This window comes from Grammomys surdaster, unplaced genomic scaffold, assembly GCF_004785775.1.
Source record: "Grammomys surdaster isolate TR1022 unplaced genomic scaffold, NIH_TR_1.0 172, whole genome shotgun sequence".
Taxonomy (NCBI): domain Eukaryota; kingdom Metazoa; phylum Chordata; class Mammalia; order Rodentia; family Muridae; genus Grammomys; species Grammomys surdaster.
The window spans coordinates 2,403,770-2,427,978 of NW_021604620.1; the positions used below are offsets into that span (position 1 = coordinate 2,403,770).

Sequence of the window (24,209 nt, forward strand, 5' to 3'; positions counted from 1 at the left end):
ATCCACCCATCTTCCTCCCTAATGCCTGAACACTCCTGTTCCCATCCCCACCTGTCCACCAGTCTACCTGCAAACTCTATTTCCCCTTCCCAGGGAGATACATGATACCCCCACCCCAAACCTCTCTGTTACTTTGTCTCTCCTGGTCTGTGGATTGTATCATGATTACCCTTTACTTAACAGCTAATGTCTGCTTTAAGTGCGTATATACCATGTTTGTCTTTCTGGCTCCTGGTTACTTCACTCGGGATGCTTTTTTTTCTAGTTTTATCCATTTTCATTGCAAGTTTCAGGATATCACTGTTTTTTAACAGCTAAGTAACATTCCATAGTGTAGATGTGCCACATTTTCTTTATCCATTCTTCAGTTGAGGGAGATCTGGGTTGTTTCCAGTTTCTGACTATAGTGACTAAAGCTGCTGTGAACACAGGTGAGCCGGTTATTGCCCAGGAGTGGTGTAGCTGGATCTTGACTTAGATTGATTCCCAAATGTCTGGGGAATTTCCAGATTGATTTTTGTAATGGTGGTACAAGTTTGCACTCCCACCAGCAATGGAGGAGTGTCCCCTTGCTCTACATCTTCATCAGCAGGGGCCGTCACCTGCAGTTTTTAATCTTCAGCCATTCCGATAGGTGTAAGATGGAATCTCAGGGTCGTTTTGATTTCCCTGACCACTAAGGATGTTGAACATTTTTTAAAGTGTTTCTCAGCCATTAGAGATTCCTCTGTTGAGAATCCTTTGTTTAGATATGTACTCCATTTTTAAATTGAGTTATTTGGTTTGCTGATGTCTAGTTTCTGGAGTTCTTTATATATTTTGGATATTAGCTCTCTATCTGATGTAGAGTTAGTGAAAATCTTTACCCAATCTGTAGGCTGCCATTTTGTCCTACTGAAAGCGTCTTTTGCCTTACTGATGCTTTTCAGTTTGAGGTCCCATATGCTAACTGTTGATCTTAGTGCTTCTACTATGGGTGTTCTGTTCAGGAAGTTGCCTTCTGCGTCAATGTATTCAAGGCTGTTCCCTAATTTCTCTTCTGTTAGGTTCTGTATTAGGGTTTTCTAGAGTCACAGAACTTATAGAATCTCTCTCTCTCTCTCTCTCTCTCTCTCTCTCTCTCTCTCTCTCACACACACACACACACACACACACACACACACACATATATATATATATATATATATATATATATAATTTATTGGAATTTATATATATTTATATATTGAATTTATTGGAATGACATACAGCTGCAGTCTAACTAGTCCAACAATGGCCAGCTGTAAATGGAAAGTCACAAGAATGTGGTAGTTTCTCAGTCCCACGAGGCTGGTCTTCTGTGTAAGGTGGAATCCCAAAGAAGTAGGCTCCAGTGCATGTGCTGGCAAAGTGAAGGCAGCACACGGAGAACCTTATACAGGCCTCCAGTAGAAGGTATGGCCCAGATTAAAGGTGTCCCTCAAGATCTGGATCAAAACTCTGTGTCTTCCTGCCTCAATATCCGGATCAGAGGTGTGCCCTCCACTTCTGGATTGTAATTCATTCCACATATAGTCAAGTTACAACCAAGAACAGCCATCACAGGTTCAATATATCTGGTTTTATGCTAGCCTTCAGCCTGCTTGGATTTGAGTTTTGAGCAGGGTGATACATAAGGATCTATTTCTGTTCTACATGCCAATATCCAGTTAGACCAGCACCATTTGTTGAAGATGCTTTCTCTTTTCCATTGTGTATTCTGGGCTTCTTTACCAAAAACCAGGGGCCCATAGTACGTGTGGATTTACCTCTAGGTCTTTGACTAGATCCCATCGATCAACCTGTCTGCTTTTATGCTAATACAATGCAGCTTTCATTACCCTGGCTCCTTAGTACAGCTTGAAATTAGGGATGGTGATACATCCAGATGTTCTTTTATTGTAGAGGATTGTTTTAGCTATCTTTGGGGTTTTATTTTTCCATATGAAGTTGAGTATTGTTCTTTCAAGGCCTGTAAAGAATTGTGTTGGAATTTCAATGAGGATTGCATTGAATCTGTGGATTGCTTTTGGTAGGATGGCCGTCTTCACTATGTCAGTCCTACCAATCCGTGAGCGTGGGGGATCTTCCCACTGTCTGCTAGCTTCTTCAGTTTCCTTTCCTTTCTCAAAGATTTGAAGTTTTTGTCATATAAGTCTTTTACTTGCTTGGTTAGAGTTACCTCAAGATAGTTTATATTATTTGAGGTTATTATGAAAGGTGTTGTTTCCTTGATTTCTTTCTCAGCCCATTTGTATATAGGACGGCTACTGGTTTTTTGTTTGTTTGGTTGGTTGGTTGGTTGGTTGTTTTTTTGTTTTTTTTTTTTTTTTGTCTATCCAGCCACTTCACTAAAGGCGTTTATCAGTGATAGGAGTTCCCTGGTAGAATTTTCGGGGTCACTTGTATGCTATACTATCTATACTATCATATCATCTGCAAATAATACTTTGGCATCTACCTTTTTTTTTTTAATGTATGAGTGTTTTATCTGCATGTACACCTGCTTGCCAGAAGAGGGCATCAGATCCCACTACAGATGGTTGTAAGCCACTGTGTCCTTTCTGGGAATTGAACTCAGGACCTCTGGAAGGGCAGCCAGTGCCCTTAACCACTGAGCAGTCTCTCCAGCCCCAACATGTTTCCTCCCAGTTTGTATCCCCTTGATCTCCTTTAGTTGTCTTTTTGCTCCAGCTAGAACTGAGTAGATGTGGAAAGGGTGGACAGCCTTGTCCTGGCCCCGACTCTAGTGGGACTGCTTTGAGTTTCTCTGGGTTGAATTTGATGTTGGCTATCAGTTTGCTGTACATTGCCTTTATTATGTTTAGGTATGCACCTTGTTTCCCAGGTTTCTCCAGGACTTTTAGCATGAAGGGGTGTTGGGTTTTGTCAGACGCTTCTTCAGCATCTAAAGAGATGATCCATGAGGGTTTCTTTCTTCCAGTTTGTTATGTGGTAGATTACGTCACCTGATTTTCATACATTGAACCATCCTTGTGTCTCTAGGATGAAACCCATTTGATCATGGTGGATGGTCTTTTTGATGTGTTCTTGGATTCAGTTTGCAAGTATTTTATTGAGTATTTTTGCATCTATGTTCATGAGGGAAATTGGTCTGTAATTATCTTTCTTTGTTGAATTTTTATATGGTTTGGGTATCAGGGTGACTATGGCCTAATAAAATGAATTTTGCAATGTTCCTTCTGTTGCTACTTTGAGGAATAATTTGAGAAATATTAGCATTAGCTCTTTGAAAGTCTGGTAGAATTCTTCACTAAATCTGTCTACTAAATCAGGACTATTACTGTGGTTGGGAGACTTTTAATAACTGCTTCTATTTCCTTTGAGGTTATAGGTCTATTTAAATTGTTTTTCTGATCTTAATTTAACTTTAGTAAGTGGTGTATCTATCAAGAAAATTATTTCTTTTAGATTTTTCAATTTTGAAGTACAGATTTTAAAATGAAGACCTAATGATTCTTTGGATTTTTTCAGTGTTTACCTTTTTGTTTTGTTAATTAGATATTTTTTGCCTTTTATGTGGTTTGGATAAGGATTCATCTATCTTTTTGATTTTCTCAAAGAACCAACCAGCTCTTTGTTTCATCAATTGTGATACTGTTCTCTTTGTTTCTGTTTTATTTATTTCAGCCCGCAGTTTATTTCCTGCTGTCTGCTCCTCCCGGGTGTGTTTGCTTCTTTTTGGTTCTAGAGCTTTTAGGTGTTCTGTTGAGTCACTAGTATGAGAGCTCTCCAATTTCTTTATAGTCTTTAGGCACTTTCTGCTAAGTATTTTCCTCTTCGCACCACTTTTCTTGTGTCCCATACGTTTGGATATGTTGTATATTCATTTTCATTGAACTCTAGAAAGTCTTTAATTTCTTTCTTTATTTCTGCATTGACCAGTTATCACTGAGTAGAGAGTTGTTCAGTTTCCCTGAGTTTGTGGGCTTTCTGTTGTTTCTGTTGTCATTGAAATCCAGCTTTAATCCATGGTGATCTGATAGGATGAAGGAGGTTATTTCAGTTCTATTAAGACTTGCTTTGTAACCATGTATGTGGTCAATTTAGAGAATGTTCCATGAGGTGCTTAAGAAGAAGGTATATTCTTTTGTGTTTGGGTAAAATGTATTAATTTCTGTCAAGTCTATTTGGTTCATAACATCTGTGAGCGCCAGTATTTCTCTGTTTAGTTTTTGTCTGGATGACCTGATAATAGGTAAGAGTCGGGTATTGAAGCCTGCCACTATCAATGTGTGAGAATCAGTGTGATTTAAGCTTTAGTAGTGTTTCTTTTACAAACATGGGTACCCTTGTCTTGGAGGCATAGATTTTAAGAATTAAAGGATCACCTTGATGTATTTTTTTCCTTTAATGAGTATGAAGTGTCCTTCCCTGTCTCTTTTTTATTTGAAGTCTATTTTGTTAGATATTAGAATGGCTATACCAGCTTGTTTAAGTCCACTTTCTTGAAAAAACTCTTTTTCCAACCCTTTATTGTGATGAAATGTCTATCTGTGAAATTGAGGTGTGTTTCTTGTATGCAACAGAAGGATGGATCCTGCTTTCCCATCCATTCTGTTAGTATGTGTATTTTTTATTGGGGAATTGAGTCCACTGGTGTTGAAACATATCAGTGACCAATGATTGTTAATTCCTGTTATTTTGGTGTGTGTGTGTGTGTGTGTGTATATGCTGCTTTCAGGTTTGCTGCTCCAAGATTATTTATTGCCTGTGTTTTCATGGGTATAGTTAACCTCCTTGGGTTAGAGTTATTCTTCTAATGCCTTCTGCAGGGGAAGATTTATGAATAGATATTGTTTAAATTTAACTTTGTCAATACAATATCTTGTTTTCATATTCTATGATTATTGAAAGTTTTGCTGGGTACAGTAGTTGGGCTGGCAGCTATGCTCCCTCAGAGTCTGAAGGACATCTTTTCAGGTCCTTGCAGCTTTATCATTTCCAATGAGAAGTCGGGTGTAATTCTAAGAAATCTGCCTTCATATGTTACTTGGCCTTTTCCCTTGCAGCTTTTAGTATTCTTTCTTTTTTGAATTTTTAGTTTTGATTATTATATGGTGGGGAGAATGTTTTCTTTTCTGACCCAATCTGTTTTGTGTTCTGTAAACTTCTTGTATGTTTATAGGTATCTCATTCTTAGGCTAGAAAATTTTTCTTCTATAATTTCATTGAAAATATTTGAGCTGGAAATCTTCTCCTTCTATTCATATTAGTCTTAGATTTGGTCTTTTCATAGTATCCCAAATTCCTGGATGTTTTATGTCAGGAATTCTTTTTATTTAATATTTCTTTGACAGATATGTCTGTTTCCTCTATTGTATCTTTTACACCTGAGATTCTCTCACCCATGTCTTGTATTCTGTTGGTGATGGTTGTGTCTGTAGTTCCTGTTCTCTTACCTGGGGTTTTCATCTCCAGGACTCCCTAGTTTGTGACTTCTTTATTGCTCCTATTTCCATTTTCAGGTCTGGAACAGTTTTAATTGTCTCCTTCATTTCTTCAAATTGTTTGTATTTTCCTGGATTTCTTTAAGGGATCTGGTCATTTTATCTTTAAGGACCTCTACCATCTTCATAAAGTTGGTTTTAGGTTCTTTTTCTTGTGCTTCAGCTATGTTGGAATGTTCAGGGATTACTGTGGTAGGATGGCTGGGCTCTGGTAGTGATATTGCATTGGCTGTTGTGTGTTCTTACGCTAGCCTCTAGGCACTGCTTTGGAGTGATTATAGGTCTAGGTGCTAATTTCCGAGTTGGTCTTATTGGTTGGGTGTTTTGTTCCTTGGTTTCTGTTTTCTCTCTGGTCTTCTGGTCAGTGTGGCATGGACTCTATGCAGTCTGTGTGGCCTTTAGTAGAGCAGGAAGTCTCCATCCCAGCTGGACACTGGGGCATGGCAACTAGGGGGACATTGAACTGGGGATAGGGTGGGGGGAGCTGAGAGAATGAGTGTGGGAGGTTGGTGGGCAGGCAGCCTGCCTGGACTGTTTGCCCTTCTAGATGATTGTTAACTAAGGCATTTTTCAGGATCAGTGCTAGAGCAACAGGAAGTTCAGGTGGGGCACTCAGAAGAGACAAAATCCTCTTCCTAAGCCTCACATTTTATATGCACGTAAACTCCAAATTAAGTGAAATTTAAGTATAAAATTATAATAAATTTAGAAAAAATAGGACAAAACCTTCAGGACTGAAGGTGTAGCCAAGAAGTTTTAGATTGGACACCACAGCACCATTCCTAGGAGTAGAAAACTGTTCATTGGATTTCATCAGAATTATTTTTTTATGCCAAAGATTTTGTGAAGTTGACAAAAGGACGTGTTCCTACTTTCAGAGGACATACTTGCAAAATATAGAGCCAGACATCAGGGCCTATACTGGGGACAATTAAGGAACTCTGACATGAGACGAGGCTAGACCACACCACATAGGTCAGAGCTGGGACCATGCCGAGGGAAGATGCATCACTACTTTTGGGTGACGTAGATGCTTGCATGGTTTCCTTAAAGAGAAACCTCAGTCGCCCTGGCACAGCCTGGCAGCTGTCCTGGAATCCCCAGGGAGTAAACATTGGTGTTTATTTTTAGGACCTGTATAGATATTTGCAGGAGCTTTATAGCTTCAAATCAGAAATGGGGTACATTTTTTAATGGGTGCATAAACACTGGTGTATCAACTCTGTGGAATATTCCTCAGCAGTAGAAAGTGAGGCTCAGCTAAGTAGCTATAGTAGCTTCTCTATACCATAGTGAGCTTGCAAAGAAGGAAATAAGCAAAGTCCCCTATTGATAAAGCTTTAAAACACGTTAGGAATAACTAGCCTCAGTGTCTTTTATGTAGCAGAGGTTTCCTAAACAAATTCCTAGCAAGCATGTGTCTAAAGAGGTTACAGGGTCACATCTGTGACCCAGCATGGAGGCTGAGTCCAGCCCGGACTACTACACATCTGTGACCCCAGGATACAGGAAGCTGAGGCCAACCTGGGCTACACAGTGAGACTTTGCCTCCTGAAAGGAAGCAAAGAGGGTGAGGAGGGAGGCTCAGAAAGCAGAGGCTGTTGCTGCGTAAATTGGTGCAGCCCACTATACACACACCAGCTGGCACACAAAGATTTTTTTCCCAATTGCTGCTGCCTGTGGGCCAGTCTCTTTGGAGGTGTGTAGGAAAGAGCACGGGCACTTGGATTTGGTGTGAATAGCCTTCACTAAAGCAATGTAGTGCATGAATGATGTAGCCACTAGAATGTCTGTCACCTTCTCCCTCCCATGATTCATTGTGAAGCCGATCTGGCCACACCAATAGAGCTTACACAAACCTCTCACCCACTTCCAGCTCCCCAGCGAGGACCCCGAGATCTCCGAGGTCTCGTCCAAGTGCCTGTCCATCCTGGTGCAGCTGTACGGGGGGGAGAGCCCCGAGAGCTTGTCCCCAGAGAACCTGGTGACCTTTGCTGACCTCCTGATGGCCAAGGAGGACCCGAAGGACCAGAAGCTTCTGCTGAGGATCCTCAAGAGGATGGTGAGTGAGCCAGGGCCACAGCCCCTGCCACACACAGCACCCACACTGAGCAGGGACCTTATTTCAGATTTTCAGAAATGTTTTGTGCGTGGCATGGGCCCCCGGTTGCCTCTGTGTGCAGTCATGCGCGGCTGACATTGGTCATTTTCTGTATGTTGACATTGGTTATACTCCATATGTGTTACATTGTCTTTCTCAACCATCTGAGAAGTTCAAGAGACATCATTCTTTTAAAAAGAAAGTAAGGGAGAGAAAGGGACAGACAGAACGAGATTGGTTCTCTGGTTGTCGTGTCCTAATTAGTAATTTAACGATGGATTGATTCTTCCATGCCCCTGCCACACCTACTCTGCTTCTGCCAACTGCCCCGGTTTGTGACTTAAATGGCTTTCTTTCTGGCCTAGGACACCTTCCAGTGTGCTCTGTTTTAATCTGGGATGGACTGGCACTGTTTCTTTCACCACGCTTTAAAAGAACACAGGCTGGGTACTATCACACTGTGTAATACCCAGTGTGGGTCTGCATGGCGTTGCCTTCCCACATGTGTAATACCCAGTGTGGTCTGCATGGCATTGCCTTCCCACATTTTCAAATCCCCAGAAGCAATGATGGTCTCTCCCAGTCCACCGCATCCTGAGGCTCAGGACAGAGATCTTCCCATTACTGGAGTACTAATTTTGATTGCTTAGTTTAAGCATTGTACTGTTTTATATTTTAATTTTGTGGCTGTTGAAAATGTCAATTCTTCTGCCTGGCATTGTATTCTAAGGGAGAAGTGTCTTCTTCTGTTTAATTTGTTTTTAATTTCTTTTTCTTTCTTTCTTTTCTTTTTTTTTAAGTATTCAGCTCATGTCTATTTAAAGCAGTGGTTCTCAGCCTTCCTGGTGATCCTTAAGTACAGCTCCTGGTGTTGTAGTGACCCCCAACCACGAAATTATTTCTGTTGCTATTTTACAACTGTAATTTCGTTATGAATCATAATGTAATCTTACATACATAATCTAGTATGCTCCTCCTGTGGGAGTCCTGACCTATGGGTTTCGAACCGCTGATCTAGAACCACCTGGGAGAGTCAGTCCGTTGCTGCATGTAAAGCAGGGTGTGGGATACCAAACTGGGAAAGAAAGAACTCTCTGCCCTCCAGACCCGTGCCTGGGGAGATGTGGACACGCAGAAGATATCTGCATTGCATTTAGTCACAAGTCTGAATGTAGTTGGCACAGCCATTGTGCAGGGCACAGCTCACAGGGCACAACTCACAGGGCACAGTTCACAGGGCACTCCCACTGAGCAAGGTGGCAAGCACAGCATGTGATGTTTGAATCATGAACAGGAGGATGAGCTGGCATCACACACAGGGAGAAGAGAGAAAGTGTCCCAGGTAAAGCCATAGATGGCTGGGGGCCAAATGGGACACAGAAAAGGACTCGGGAGAACAGAGCCACCAAACCCAGGTCTTCATGGTGTTTGAGGCTTGGAAGTAAATGTTGTGTTGGGTCTGAGGACTCCTGCACCCACCCTTTGCCCCCAGGGAGTAACAGCTTCTCTGGTGAATCCCGCCGGTCTTTACTGTTAGATGAAGCTTGCTCATTAGACCTGGCCTGTAATGTGCACTTAGAGAGCTTCTCGGGGCTAAATCAGGGATGCTCAGAAAATGCGAAAGCTTTGTCAGTAACAGTTGTTCAGTCTCTTCAGTCCTCCAGGCTCCTCCTCTTCCTGCCTCCCAGATGTTAGTCAGCCCAAGGCAAACTGTAGCAAGCATCTAGTTAGTCAGAAGTTTGTGTTCCCACCTTCCCTACTGTCCCCAGCCCAGTTCAGAAGCATGGTGAGATTGGATGGGAACTCTAGTAGTACATGGAAAACTGCCCAAGATCTCCTGTGTCCCTGTGACCTGTCTGTCAGCTCTCTGGACCAAAGGAGCCAGGTTCCACAGAGGGACTGGGCAGTGTCACTGATGGATTTGGAGGCCTGGCACATCTTCGAGTTCTTTCAGTTGTAAGAAGTTACAGAAGGAGGAGCTTCCCTCAAGGGCCACCTCAAACACGATCATTAGATGTACATGCTGGCCGGGGGCACATGGACATGGCTTTTAGTGTCCTGAAGGTCGGTGTGCCCTGTGGCTCCTGGGGCTGGAAGCCTGGATGGATTCTGAGAAGGTCACCTTGAAGTGCAAAAGGCCCTGTAGCATGTCATGACTGGACTACAGTGGCTACCCACCATCTAGGAGGTTGGGGGGATATGTGGTCATCAGAAGAAATACCCTGGCATTTCTGTTTAGGGTCTCAGTCTTGAGACAGAATCCTTCTGAAGCCATAATCTTCACTAACAAAGGACTGGGCTTTTCAATTCTGCTGATGGACAAGAGTGTGTCCCCCAGGTCTTCTTTGTATCTGTCTACATTTAGCGAGTTCAGAGAAGAGGATAGAACCTGATGATCTACTTACCTGTTTTCATTTACCAGAAAGTTGGGAGGGTTTTAATCTTACTTTTGCTTTAAAACCGTGGTGGGCATTCTTCAAGTCCCATGCCTGTGTGTTGCTCACAGTGCTCCCAGGAGGACTGCACACTAGCCTACATGTCTGTTAATTAAAGCTAGCCTACTCCAACACTCAAAATGGTGATGGCTTATGAAGTACTGTGGAACTGTCCGGGGCCTAAGATTGGCTGAAGTAAAGCTGCCAACTACTCTGGGAGAGCAGGTGACATCCAAGAGAAGGTGACACCTGTCGTCTTCAGGCCCGTGTGTCAGGGGCAGTGACTGTGTCAGGTGGGTAGTGGGTAATTCCAGTAGCCACGTCACGGCTGATTCTGAAGGAGATGTGATTGGAATTGTCTCACAAGCGTCCATCCCTTGAAAGGTCTCTGCTCTGTGTCCTGTGCCTGCGGGGAGGGGACAAGAAGCTCTGGGTGAATATGCACCTTGTCAAGGGCATGGGCTTGTCATGGACACTAATGACTTCAGCCATGGCAACTGGCAAAGCTTTCCTCCAGGTAAGGCTAAGAGGTGGGTGACACCTTCCTCTGGTCTAAGTGTTAGGAATGATTGACCAGCGTGCACAAACACTAGCAGTCCCAGGTCTCTGCTCCTGGGTGACTGAGAACAGCCTGACCTTGGAGACTGCTGACACTTCCCCTGGTGGTGTTCAGATGAACATTACTGTGCAGTTGGTGCCTTCCCTCAGACAGAGCACTGCCTACCCAATCACAGCTTTTCTATCTGTGCTCTGTCCTTCCTTTGCCTGAGTCTGGTCAAATCCCTGAGCTGAGTAGGGTGTGGCAAGCACCCACCTGTCATTTCCTGTCTAAGTTCTGACATTGGTCACCCACCGGGTGTTCTTCTATGAACATAAGTGTCACATGGCATTTCCTTGTGTGCTGAGCCCTTGTGGACATGTCCAGGCCCCATGCTTCTCACGATGGCTATGAATGTGGCTCAGATATTGCAGAAGACAGCATCCCTGGCCAATGTTATCATGCAGACAACACAGGAGGTGTTCTGTGACTGCAAGTCTGGGGTTTGCTTGCTTGCTCTTATTCTATTTTATGACCACATTGAGTTTCAGAACTCAGACTCAGACTGAACCTAATTTTGACCACAAAAGTAAAGAAATATTCTTGGTATAAAAATATTCCTCAGGGGATCCCTATCTCCTGACTTAAGTTTCTCAAGATTTAGATCAGGCTGGCCTTGAACTTACAGAGATCCACCATCTCTGCCTCCCAAGTACCAGGATTAATGGTGTGCAGCACCAGGGGTAGGTGGTTTGAGTCCAGGGAAACTGTTAAGAGCAACACACTTACCCCAGTTGGTACATAATAAATGTGAGCGTTGTGGGAGACATGGAGCTTCTCCTGCAGATAGAAGGCCCTGGAGAGTCTCCCGGGGAGCCCCCTCCCTGGGCCCATGTATGCCTGGTTACTGTTGTGCTGGGTGGGTCTTCCTGCCTGAGACTGCCATAGTCTCCAGGTTACCCTGGGAACTCCCCTGAATGAGTTCCACATATCTTTCCAACAAACAAAAGAAAGAAAATATCTTACCTAGAGTTCTTAATTATCACAGGAGAACATGTCCTGGAGACCGTTTGTGTGTGTCTGCATGTGCGAGTATTTGTAAACCTTTCCTTCATGTGACGACTCCTTTACATGTGAGAAATTTCCGTGCAGCCCTGGGTATATAGGTTTAAATAGGAACAGAAAACAGTTACTGATAATAGAGCACAAGGAATTTCATTTTAAGACAGTTCTTTGGCAGACATATAGCCTTACTACTTATTAAAGACAGCAGTGTGTTTGCATACCAATGAGATACATGGGCATTGCCCGAGGAGTCTCAGCTGGATGTAACCGCAGGACCAGGAGCATTGTCCACACCCGTGGGGCTCCCTCTGCACCTTGGTTTCATTACCTCGGATCTGAGCATCCTCTCTGGATATACGTTACATGACTGATATGTGTTTAGTGTTATTTCAGAAATTCTGTCCTAATCTTAAGCTAGAATTCATTAAAGAATTGTGTTTGAAGCTCAAACAGCAATTTTAAAAGCCAAATATTCTAATGGAATACAATCCGGAGATGGGCTGATTTGATCCTGACAAGCTGAGCTCAGTCTGTTTGCCGTGGCTGATCCCAGGTGCTCTGTGCAGCACACGGACCTGTGCGATGAGACCGTGTGCACAGTGCACACTACACGCTGCACGCTGCTGCACACTCCACACTGCACATTGCACACTGCACGACCAAGGCTTCAGCAACGTTAGTACGTGCCACAGACAGTTCTGCAAACACATCCATTTCTGAGGCACTGCATGATTTTGTTTTGTTTTGTTTTGTTTTTTGGGGTTTTTTTGAGATTGTAATAATTTGATTATAACACTTCTCCCTTTCTTCCCCCCAAATCCTTACATGTGCCCCTCCCAACTCTCCCTCAAATTCTTGGCCTCTTGTTTCACTGTTATTGCGTGCATACACGTATTTGTATTACAAGGATATTCCTGAACATAACCTGTTGAGTCCATATCATGTTACCTGCATGTATGTTTTCAGAACCACTCACTTGGCAGCACGGGACAGCCAGTTGGTGTGCTCTTCCCTGGGGAAGGCCCCCTCCCACTCCCAGCTTTACTCCCTCACAGTGAGGGATTGGAGTCAATCTGGCATCAAGCCTCTAGAAGCCTGTTGCCCACCAGCTCTCCTCTGACCTCTGACCTCTGACTTCCAGTTCTATGGCCCCATGTGCTGTCATGACCCACAGTTGAAGGGCTTGGGCTAAACATAGATCAAGTCAGACATCCAGGCCCAGCATCCTAGGGCTAACACTCTTGAAGTCATTGTTAGGATCCCATTGAAGCTTCCCTTCTTTGGGAATTAGGTCTCTCAAGTGTCTTCCTACAGAGCCCATTTCCAGATTGTTCCAAGATTGTGCCCCTGGCATCATGGCTTCTATCACAGCTGAATGTCTGCTGCCGTCCACCCCTCACCGACACAGTCAGTGGGCCTCCATGGCGCCTGCCTGTGTGTCCCACACTGCTTTGTTCATGGAGTATGTTTATCCCTGCTTCTGAGAGGCTCTCAGAGTGCCACACAGCACAGGGTTGTTCTCAGGACACTAACTACTTTTATTTATGCTAAGTCAGTAGCACTTGCTGTCTCTCTAGGAACCGGAGCTACAAACGTAGATCGTATTAATCGAAGCTCTAGAATATTTGATTTTTAAGTACCACAGAAGTTTTGATGCCACTTAAAAAAACTATTATTATGTCCAGAACCCAAGCCTGGTTATGAACTCCTAACAGGCCTTTTGTGCGATGGGTATGGTCAGGTTTTAATGAAATTTGAGTGTCTCTAGAGATCACAGATACTTGGGCCTTTAACATTGTGGTGTTGCTTAGCAACCTGGAAGTCATTACCTCCCAGGCACTGTAACAACAGGCTGTACTTCTCCTCGCTGGTCTCTGATGAAAATGTAATGGAGACAATCCCTTTCTAAGGGCTCCACTCCAGAGCAGGCGGCAAAATGGATTGTTTAATTCTCTTTACAGCCTGGGCAATTTTTAATCCAGTTTAAAAAGTGTTGTCTCCTGACTGCCATGTGTAACCGAATGAAGCATATTCTCAGGTGTTCTTACGAGCAAGGCTCCTGCTGTGACGCCAGAGAAACCGCTCACAAATGCAGCCTCAGCGTGTTGGCAAGATGGCCACATTTACTGTCTGCTGTCAGTTAACACGGGGTTTCTCCTTAGTTCATTCCACCAAGACATTGGAAGATCTTAGGCAGGTCTGAAGAATATACCAATGTCATACACTTTAGAGATGTAAGAGTAATGTTAATCTGAATTACTAGAAAGTTGGATTTAAAGAAAAATAACGTTTTTCAAAGTTTTTATAGAAGTGTCTTGCACTGTGTAATAAGTAGACATTCTGTGCATTAAGTTCCCAGAAGCACTGTTCATGAACCCAAAGGACACACGACACAAACTGGTTGGCGAATGGGTAGATGCAACACGATATGTCCACATAGCAGCTCGTCAGTTGGCCATCCGAACTTCATAGATGGGGCTTGGAGGCAGTAAGTGATTAATTAAAGTCAAACACAGGAGCCCGACCTTGTCACAGAAGCTCTTGTCACGTGTATTTGGTACTCAACTAACTTGGGAAGCCTGGCAAGGAAACGAGGAGAATGGAGATGCCAGGGGTGAAGGGGGGAGTCCTGTGGTCTCAAGGCCCTCAATGTCTACACACACACACACACACACACACACACACACAGAGAGAGAGAGAGAGAGAGAGAGAGAGAGCGCTGCATGTGCATATCCAAATACACATAAGCACACATCCCAAATAGATTAGAATAGCTGTAAAAAGTCAGAGTGAGAAATGTCACTGACAACAGGGAAGCAGTGGGTTGAGAAGTCTCTAGAAGAGAGCGTTGGCTTGAGAGAGTGTTCAGGATTCAGGAGCCCAGCCCACCACAGGCAGGAAACAGGTGCCCTAGGAAGCTTCGGAAGTAGGACACTCAGCAGCTAAAGTGCCCGCCGTGCACAGCTGCCAGTCTGAGTTTGGTCCTTGGACCTGTGGAAAAATGGAGAGAGCGTATTCCATAATGTTGTCCTCTGACCTCTACACATATACCCTGGCACATATGCTCAGAAACATACGTTATACATGTGTGTAGTAATAATAGTTTAAAAAAGATGCCCAGCCCAGGACAGCAGGGATCAGAGGAAGCACAGCATGGGCCCAACCCTACATGAGAGCTGCTTACCACCCCCACCATCTCACTGCCTCTCCCCACCCCCCGCAGGTGAACACAAGAGTCACTGAGCTCTGACCTGTCTCCAGGCTCCCAGAATCACCTCACTCATAAAAGGGCAGGTTTAGCCTCGGCCTGGGATGCCTCACTCACTCGCTCACTGTACAAGGCCCCTGGCCTTCAGCAGGCTCATGGTACAAAGACATTCTTACAAAATCAAAGCCAGCTCTCCCAAGCCACTGACTGGTTTACCAGGCAACCAGTCCTCACTCTTCTCTTCGTATACAACCATGACCAAGCCGGACATATGGCTGGATTTGTCAGAAGGTCCAGAGCCAGCACAAGATGGTCTAAGGAACAAGATGGGCTGGTAAGAGGGCTCAGTTGCTAAAGGGGCTTGTCACCAAACCGAAAGACCTGAGTTCAATCCCTGGAGCCCACATGATGAGAGAGAACTGGCTCCCTAAAGTTGTCCTCGGACCCTCACACGTGTACCATGGCTTGCAAGCACACACATGCACAATAAATAAATGCAAAAAAAAACAACTACAGGGTGAGAAGTGCACAGACTTTTGCCATGTGAATTCAGACAATCTGACCCTCCTCATAGGAACAGTATGGTCACTACAGGTCTGGTGAGCCAGCAAAACACTCACCAATAGAGGGAAAAAGGGAAGAACTAAACACTGTGGCGTGCACGCACCTTCCCATGTTTTCTTACGTGGGTTCATTTGCATGTTATATGTGCATAAATACATCTATTTACTTACCATATGATAATGTCAGTGAGTCATGAATATTCTAAAGACAGGTATGCTGATGTGTAATAGTCAGCTGACCTGTGAATAACCAGCAAGTGTGTCGTTCACTCACTAAGTATAACTATTGATATACATACAGTCTACACCTATGACAGAGACAAAGACACGTACGTGCACACACACACACACACGCACACACTGAGAGAGAGCCTTCAGTCATATTTCCCAGAGATGTACTGAACTAGATATTACAACATCGAACTGTCTTCAGCTTCTGATGATGTTACATCCCCATAAAGACACAGAAAGTTGAAACTACCTTAGATCCAAAATGCACTTCCTACATAGCCGCTCTTCTGCACCTCACAGCAGCCACACCCTAGAGCGTGGGCTGCTTCCGTCTGTTTGGGTGGCTGGCTCGGAGCTTGGAACATGCCAGTACCCTTTTGTCAGTGAAAGATCCAGGAAAGTACCAGGGAAAGATCCAAAGATCTTAAGAAAAGGTAGCGTAAGTCAGGGTCCATCTGTGTTTACTCAGATCAAATGTATGTGCCCGGTTTAAACTGCTTTCATTTTATGTGTATGAATGTTTTCCTGCGTGTATATCTATGCACCTCATTTATGCATTGCCCAGGGAGGTCAGAAGAGGGTGTCGGATCTCCTGGAGCTGGAGTTACAGATGGTTGTGAGCTGCCATTCAGGGGGCTGAACCCAGGTCTTCAGCAAGAACATCCAGTGTGGCCGAGTCCCCTCCTTGTCCTTGAGGCTGGGCACTCAGATGTGGGGAGTCTGCTGGTTGTTCCCAGCCTCCGTGGCTGTGGAGCTGTGCACTGTCTGGCATGCTGGCTTTTCCCTGGGTGGAGGCTAAGCATGTGCAGTGTGGATTGGATGTCCCTTGTTGACATGACACCTTCTAGGTGGCACCTAAGAAACTCACCTTGCAATAGGATTATTGGGGAGTGATTACATCTTTAACTGGGAAGTTCTGCCTTAATTTAGCTGACGTTTTTAGTTTATTTGACACAGTCATATGATTCGGTTGTCCTTCTGTTGGCGTAGGTAAAATTAAATTCTTTTGTGTATGCACTAAGGAGAGGCCTGCGTGCCCATGTGGAGGCAGGAAATTTGATGCTGGATGTCTTACTCTGTTGCTCTCTTGAGATGGTCTCTCCCTGAACCTGGAGCTCACTGTTTCCTGTCACCCCCATCCTCTACCTTAAACCCCAGCTCTGAGATTATGGGTACACACCACCATTCCCAGCTTCTGCAACTGGGAAATACCGTGTACAGCCAGCCTTTTACCCCTGAGCCAGCATCTCAGCCCCTGTTCGTATGGACAAAGTTTGTAGTTGCAAGAGAAACTTTAGCTGTCTTATTTTCCAGACACACAGGACTTTCTGCCGTCTCACTGCCGTCTCATTAGGATGTGAGATGCGTCTCAAATACAGGAAGGAGATTTTAAATTTGCTTCATTGAGTTTTGATCCAAATTCTAGACTATGGAGGCTGCCACATCTTGTCAAATCTTAGTTTCTTCTTTCTCTCAAATGAGGTGTTATGAACCATGACCTGGAGAAATGTCCCTCATGGGCTCTCATAGTCTCACAGACTTTCTGCCCGTTGATAACTCAGCACAAGGAGCATGGGGATTTGGGCACCAGAGTGCAGGAGATGCTGGGTGGCCCTGCCTCTGGCATTGTTCACCGTGTGGCTGACTGGCAGGACCCCAGTCCTTTCTTCCTCAGAATTGCCCCCCCATTTGAAATACTGGGCCTCAGGCCTCATCCCTGCACTTTAACGAGGTCCCCTGGCGTCTGCTGTGCCTGCCCTTTCAGCATTGCAGAGAAGGTGCGAATACAGATGGGTGCGTGGGAAAGAAGCCTGAGGGAGGAGCCCAGGCTATCCTATCCTTCCCACGAAGCACCCAGGGAGGAAGGCAGGACACAGGTTGACATCTGCCTACTTGTTTCTAGAAGGCTTGGTCACATCTCTGTTTAAACACCACCAGCACCAACTATTAGAAATCATCAGGATATTTCAAATGGATGTTTCTGTTAGGGTCTTCTGTCTCTAAAGCCTAGCTGATCCAGCAGAGAATCTACACGGAGGAAACCTTAGAGCAGTGCTAGAGAAGTCTCAGGAAAGGAGGACATTAATAAGCCAGGGAGACACGCTGGTCCCCAGCACAGACTGCCTCAGCTGTTCTGAGGATGCTGGATGCCTGCCGATGCAGGTACTGAGCCAGCTGTCATCGCCATTGGTCAGTTCAGGGATGACTATGAAGTGGGGAAATGAGGGTAGGAGGAGTGCCTCCACTGAACCCAGGCAAGTCCTTCCGGATGTAGAGAAGAGAACCCAGATTGCACCCTGTCCCTCACCCAGTGTGCATCTTCGGGGGTACCAGTGACCATCTCAAGACCGAGTGCTTTGCCGTGTGGACCCCTCTGAGTGCCACAGGACAGGATGATGAGAGTAAAGTATCTGTCACAGCACTTGAAGTAGAGCAGTCACGTACAAGGACAGAGACACACACGTGCACGCAGGTAGCAGTGAACTGAGAAATGGCAGTCACGTGCTTCTGTCCCACACAGTTCCCATGCTTCTGTCCACTGGTGCTCTCAGTCAAGGGCTAGTTCTGTCTGCATACAGCCCCCCTGCCCAGGGTTCAGAGACGGGGAAGCTGAACACACCATGAGACGAACGTCATTGCTGTGCCCTGTGCACGTGATTGCTGCCATAGAGCAATGTGGAGAAGAAGTGTGGGCCAGCAGGTGTGTCACAGCCCACAGGAAGCTGTCAACCTTCTCCAAACCAGGGATGGGATAGGTCTCACTGTGCCTTGCTCAGGAGAGCTCAGTGCTGTGCATCAACCAGCTCATGACTTATGCATAAGCACAGGTGACCCCATCTGGCCTCCCTCAAGGTCCTGACCCTTCCCAACCCTTCCCTGCTGTCAGTAGATAATCCACAGCAACTGGGGAACCAGAGGCCTGTTACCAATTACCGTGGGCATCTCTGTGCACCCCCCAGAGAGTGTCTTGTGCCTTGTTAGGCTTAATTGCATGGCCACGGAGAACTGGAGCCTCTGGCATTGTATCATCCCTGGCCCTGGGGCATCCCAAGGATGGGCAGCTTGGTGTCGGGGAGTCCACTGCTCAGTAGAGCACAGGCTGACTGAGTCCATTACCACTACAAAGGCTGGAGGAGGGCTGGCTGCACCAGGGCCTCTGCTTCAGGGAGTGACACAGGGAGGCTCTGCTGAGCTGGAGTGCGGTGTGGTGTTCCTTCCCGTAGCCCTGACAACACTGTACACGGCAGTGTGTAGTGCTGCACCCACGCTGGCCGTGGAGCCAAGTCGAGGGGGTGCCAGCCCCAGAGAAACCCCAAGGGGAAGGATGCAGCCAGATCTATCTTATATTCCAGAGAGGTATGTGTGTGCAGGAGGCCAGAGAGACGTGTTCTAAAGCCAGGGTTTGAACCCAGAGTCTGTGAGTGTGTGCGAGCATGTGTGTGAGCGTTTTGTGTGTTTGTGCGTGTGTAAGTGTGTGTATGTGAATATGACTGTGTGGGGGGGATATGTGTATGTATGTGTGTGTGTGCATGCATGTATTTTTGTATGTGTGTGTGTACATGTGATTCTGTGTGTGTATGTTGAGACAAGTTGTATGTGTGTTTGTAGCCCAGCTCGCTTTGAAATCACTCTGTAACCCCAGCTTGCTTCAGACTCGCTACATAGCCTAGGCTGGCCCCTGACTTCTGTGAGCCTTCTGCCTCTGTGCCCTGAGCAGAAGCTTTAGCTAACAGGTAGCCATCACTCATAGTGCGTGATGTATTTTTACCCCCAAATAGTGAAAAGCTGGCAGAGTCCTCTGGCTATTTCCACGAGTCTTCTTGAGTACTGTCTGCTTCATCCGGGAGGACTGTCACATGTAGTCAACATGGGATTCTGCCTCTTCTGTTCAACTGAGGTTTCCTCAGAGGGAGGGAGGGAGGAAGGCAGAGGCAGAGACAGAGACAAAGAGACAGGGAGAGTCAGAGAGAGAGAGAGAGAGAGAGAGAGAGAGAGAGAGAGAGAGACTGACTCAGAGACAGAGAGGAAACCCTCCAATAACTTTGTATTGCACACAGCCGTCAGCTTCACGTGCTGTGGTCAGCACTGCTCGCCCTTCTCAAGGCTCATGTTCCAGGCCTGTGGCTTTCACCGCTGATGTCCTCTCACCTGACAGAGCAGGAGAGTGGGCCTCTCTATTAATCCAGGCAGCTGACCAGCAGCCCTCACAGGAGCAGCACTGCAGAATGGTCTGCAAAAGTCCTCTGGGCAAGGCTCACCTTGGCCTGGCTGTTTGAGCTCTCTGAGGTGACAGCAAGTCAGGGACGCCATGCCGAGCGAGCGGGAGCCCCAGGGAGCACAGGCTCGTTCAATTACTGCGCTCTCCAAGCTGGCTGAAGCCCTTACTTATATTGATGTAAATACAAAAATAGCCACTTTCCCGAAAACATCAAAACAGAGTTGGTCCTCATAAATATTTCATGGTGGGAACCTTCATCTAATGTAAATCCATTAAGTCACAATGGGGAAGGCACTTGGCCATCTATGAATATTTCACACTCAAAAGAGAGAGAGATAATTAACATCGAGGAGCCCGCTGCCCAGTAAACTGCTGTTTTAAACAGTGTCCCTGTGAGCTGTTGCACGGACACATGCTTGTAACCCCAGCTCTTGGGAGGAGCATCCAGGAGAATCCACAGAGTTATTCCGACTTGTGACTTCAAGGCCAGCCTGGGCTACATGAGACCCTGTCTAAAAAAACCAACAGAAAGAAAAGTTCTAGCTAGAACAAAATAATAAATACATATATCCTGCTACCTAATAAGACGTATTTAGATATATATCCTCATTAGTTGTATGAGGTATGAAACTCGGTCGTGCTGTGACCCAGAAATGTACATAGAACTTAGTACACCAGCGATGGAGTACTTAGAACTTAGTACACCAGCGATGGCATACTTGAGCAGTGTAGCTTTGGACCTTTCCAGAGTTTGGTCAGGATCCCACTGCCTGCTTCCCCAGAGAATAGCCCGTGTCAGGCCTAATCCCACTCAAAAGAACCCTCTCCAACAACGGAGTAACGGTCGGCACGTCTGATAACTTCCCAAGTCCATCCTTGCCTGATTTTGCCTACTGCATCAGCTCTTTGTCAAATGCGAGTTTACAGTTTTCTAATCTTTAAAAATGTGTCCAAGTCTCCTGCCATCTTCCCTCAGCCAGTGCCTCTCTGTCCGTCTCATAGTGGCTAGGCCATCTCCTCTGTGTCCCCTCCAGACTCAACTAGTTTCTCTCAGTCCGCTTTGCTGCCTCACCCCTTCCCCAGCGCTCTGGCCTTGTCTGCCTCTGGGATGCGCAGCAGCTGCATGCTTCTAAGTCATTTTCAACCTTGGGACTTGGTTTTGTTCCCTTGGGCCATTCTGGGTACCACCCTGCAGTCTGACCAAGCCAGTGACACATGCTCCTGATCTCCCTGCTGACTGGCCACCATACATTCCCTCACCCTCTCCCAGCCTGTTGCTTCCCCATGCCTGCCCATCTCATGATGACCTCAGGGTTACCTGAAGGACGGGTAAGAACAGGCGAGGTGTTCCTTACCTCTCCCCACACTCACCTGCTCACCTGCCAATCACAATGGCCCTTCCTCCAGCATACTGAGACTCTGATCATTCTCCTACCTCTTCCATTAGCTTCTGACCCATCACTTCCCATGGGGTCCCCGGACCTCTTCTGTTGCTTCTGCTTCCCTGCCCTGCCATCTCTTCTCGGGGACCCTTTAAATCCTATGTAAGACTGTACTGCTCAAATCTTCCACTGACTCTGGCCTAGGGAGAGAATCCAGACACCCTATCCCACAAGGCCCCACAGTTTGCTACCATCTCTGTGGCTCACCTCTGCGGGGGTTCTGTCATCCCCGTGTATACACATGTGTGCCTGGGACAGTTGTGGTGTCCTCTCTCTGGAAGCTTCTGTGCCACAGCCCCACACATTTAGTTAAAGCCTCTCTTTAACTTCTTCAGGAGTTTCTTTGGGTGTCACCAGTCAGCTGCTCCTTGGTGTGGAGCAGTCAGCAGGATAGAGGATAAGATACCTGTTCCTGTGTCTCCCTATCGCTCTTCTCTCTAGCACAGACTTGTACAGAACGTATTGATTGTTTAAAATAACAAACCCTCTTTGTGGAGTTAGACCTGCCCTTCCTTGGATGGACTCAAGTACTGAATTGTCTTTAAAGGCCACCAGCCCACAGGATGGCTGCCCACCTTCAGGCTGGTTCTTCCTCTGGGCAACCCCTCTGGAAATACTGTCCAAGCTCAGTGTGCTCTTCCTGAGTGGCTTGAGGTTGTGAAGGGGCTCTGTGGCATTTGAGAATGAGAGACTGTGGCGCCATCTGGCTCCCGAGTGCAGACGGGTTGGTAAGTCTGTCTGCACCTCCAGCCTCTCACCTGTAAAGCAGACCAGGGCTCTAACAGACTTCTCCTTGTGTCGTGTGGACAGCACGTGAGGGTTGAGTGCCCTCGTCAACCTTACAGGATCAAGCCGGGCCTGGATGAGCATGCCCGTCCCATGGGCTGGGGGCCAGCTAAGTGAGACAGAGAGCAAGCTGAGCATTCGTCTCTTTGCTTCCTGACTGTGGATGCCACGTGACTAGCCACCCCTCAGCCCCTGCCATGATGGACTGCACCTTCAAACTCTGAGCTTCCTCAAGTTGCTTTTGTGAGAACAAAGAGCGGTGTAAAAGCCAGGAGGTCACAGCTGGGGCCACAGCTGGGGCAAGAGCCCAGGACCTGGCAGGTGCTGCTTGCCAGTTGTGTCTCCCTCACTGCTGGCTCTGTGGCACCTGCTCTGGCTGGCCTCTTCAACAGGCACAGTGCAGACCCGTGTCTCTTGGAAGCTGTGGTAGCAGCAGACTCCTGCAGCCATTTTCAGTGACAAATGCTAGCATTGGATGTGAACCCTACTATGTGCTGGGCTCTGTTCTGGGCATGTGAGGGATGAGCAAGCCGATGACAGTCTCCAGGCTCTGAGGAGGCCAGCAGCCGCCTGGGTAGTGTTAGGCTTTTGGTGTCACACTCTGGGGAGCTGACAGTTCAGCAAGCAGACTTCCTGTAAGCTGCAGTTGTGTCTTACAGTTCCCTCCCCTTCCTACCAGCCCAGCTCAGTGCCAATGCCTTCAGAGGTGCGTCATGCCCACGGCCTGTGAGATACTCTCTTAGCACAGCCCTGTGATGGAGATGCTTGGTCCTGAGGTCTTCATGACAGAATGCAGTGCTCACACTAGCCCCAGGCCTGAGACTCAGCTCTAGCCAGGAAGGCCTGGACCAACCGCCATTATCTCCTCGGTGGCTCTTCATCAGTGAGATACAGGTGGCAGCATCCGTCCTCACAGCCTCTGGGCTGCTGGGACGCGGGTCCTTTGACTTCCAGGTCCAGTGGCCTTTGTGTACCGGTGCTGTCAGGTCAGGGTTTCTAATGCTGTGATAAACACCGTGACCAAAAGCCACTTCAGAGGAAAGCATTTATGTCATCCTGTACCTTGGGTTCATCACGATGCAGGGCAGGAGCTGAAGCAGAGACCGTGGAGGAGTGCTGCTTACTGCTTTGCTTTTTGTGGCTCGCTCATTCTGCAGTCTTACACTCGCCCCAGGACCACCTGCCTGGGGGTGGCACTACCCACAGCAGCCTGGGTCCTCCCCCGTCAGTCACTTACGGAGAAAAGGCACCACAGGCTTGCCTACAGGCCAGTCTGGTGGGGACATTTTCATAACTGAGAGTCCCTCTTCCCAAATGACTCCAGCTTATGTCAAGTTGAGAGAAAATTAGCCAGTACAGATATGACATGGTTGGTTCATGGGGCACGGGGACACCACACCTGACACATGGAAAGGGCTTAGATTGTCTTGGCCACGTGTACCTGAGATCCTTCCTGCTCACTGTCACACCCCCGGCTGCTGTTGCCCCTGTGTCCCTGCTCTCCCCAGAGCCTGGGCCCAGGTCTCTCCACCTCACAGAGTTCACGCTCACTGTGTTTGGGGAGAGTATGTCATCTGCTGACTTTCTTTCACCTCCAGGCTCCCAGGACTCCTGGCTCTGACGTCAGCTTCCCTCCTTCCCTCCCTCCCTCCCTCCTTCCTTCCCTCCCTCCCTCCCTCTGTCCCTCCCTCCCTCCCTCCTTCCCTGTCCTGTCAGCTTAGACCTGAAGAGCAGTTGTTATCTTAGCAAAGTTAAAGCTTTATTTTCTGTTGGCTGACTGAATAGCCTTCATGTGACCTTTGAGGTACATGAGTCGGGTGTTACAGAAATGACTAAAAAGTGAAAAATACCCTCAAAACGGCTGGAAATAAAACAGGACTCTCACAGTTCACACTACCCCCTCTCTAGGACTCTCACTAGTCACACTGCCCCCACATACAGGACTCTCACTAGTCACACTGCTCCCTCACACAGGACTCTCACTACTCACACTGCCCCCACACACAGGACTCTCACTAGTCACACTGCCCTCTCACACAGGACTCTCACTGCTTACACTGCCCTCACACACAGGACTCTCACTAGTCACACTGCCCCCACAAGACACTCACTATCCACACAGGACTCTCACT

General features: G+C 46.7%; 1 protein-coding gene across 1 annotated transcript in view; it reads left to right on the forward strand.

Annotated features, from left to right (window-relative positions):
* The window catches only part of Ulk4 (unc-51 like kinase 4), a 293,994-nt gene that overhangs the window by 209,430 nt on the left and 60,355 nt on the right, over positions 1-24,209 (forward strand). Inside the window, exon 35 of the mRNA XM_028767390.1 lies at positions 7,366-7,551. Within this exon, the coding sequence (XP_028623223.1) occupies positions 7,366-7,551 (186 nt within the window). The remainder of the gene's footprint in view (positions 1-7,365; positions 7,552-24,209) is intronic.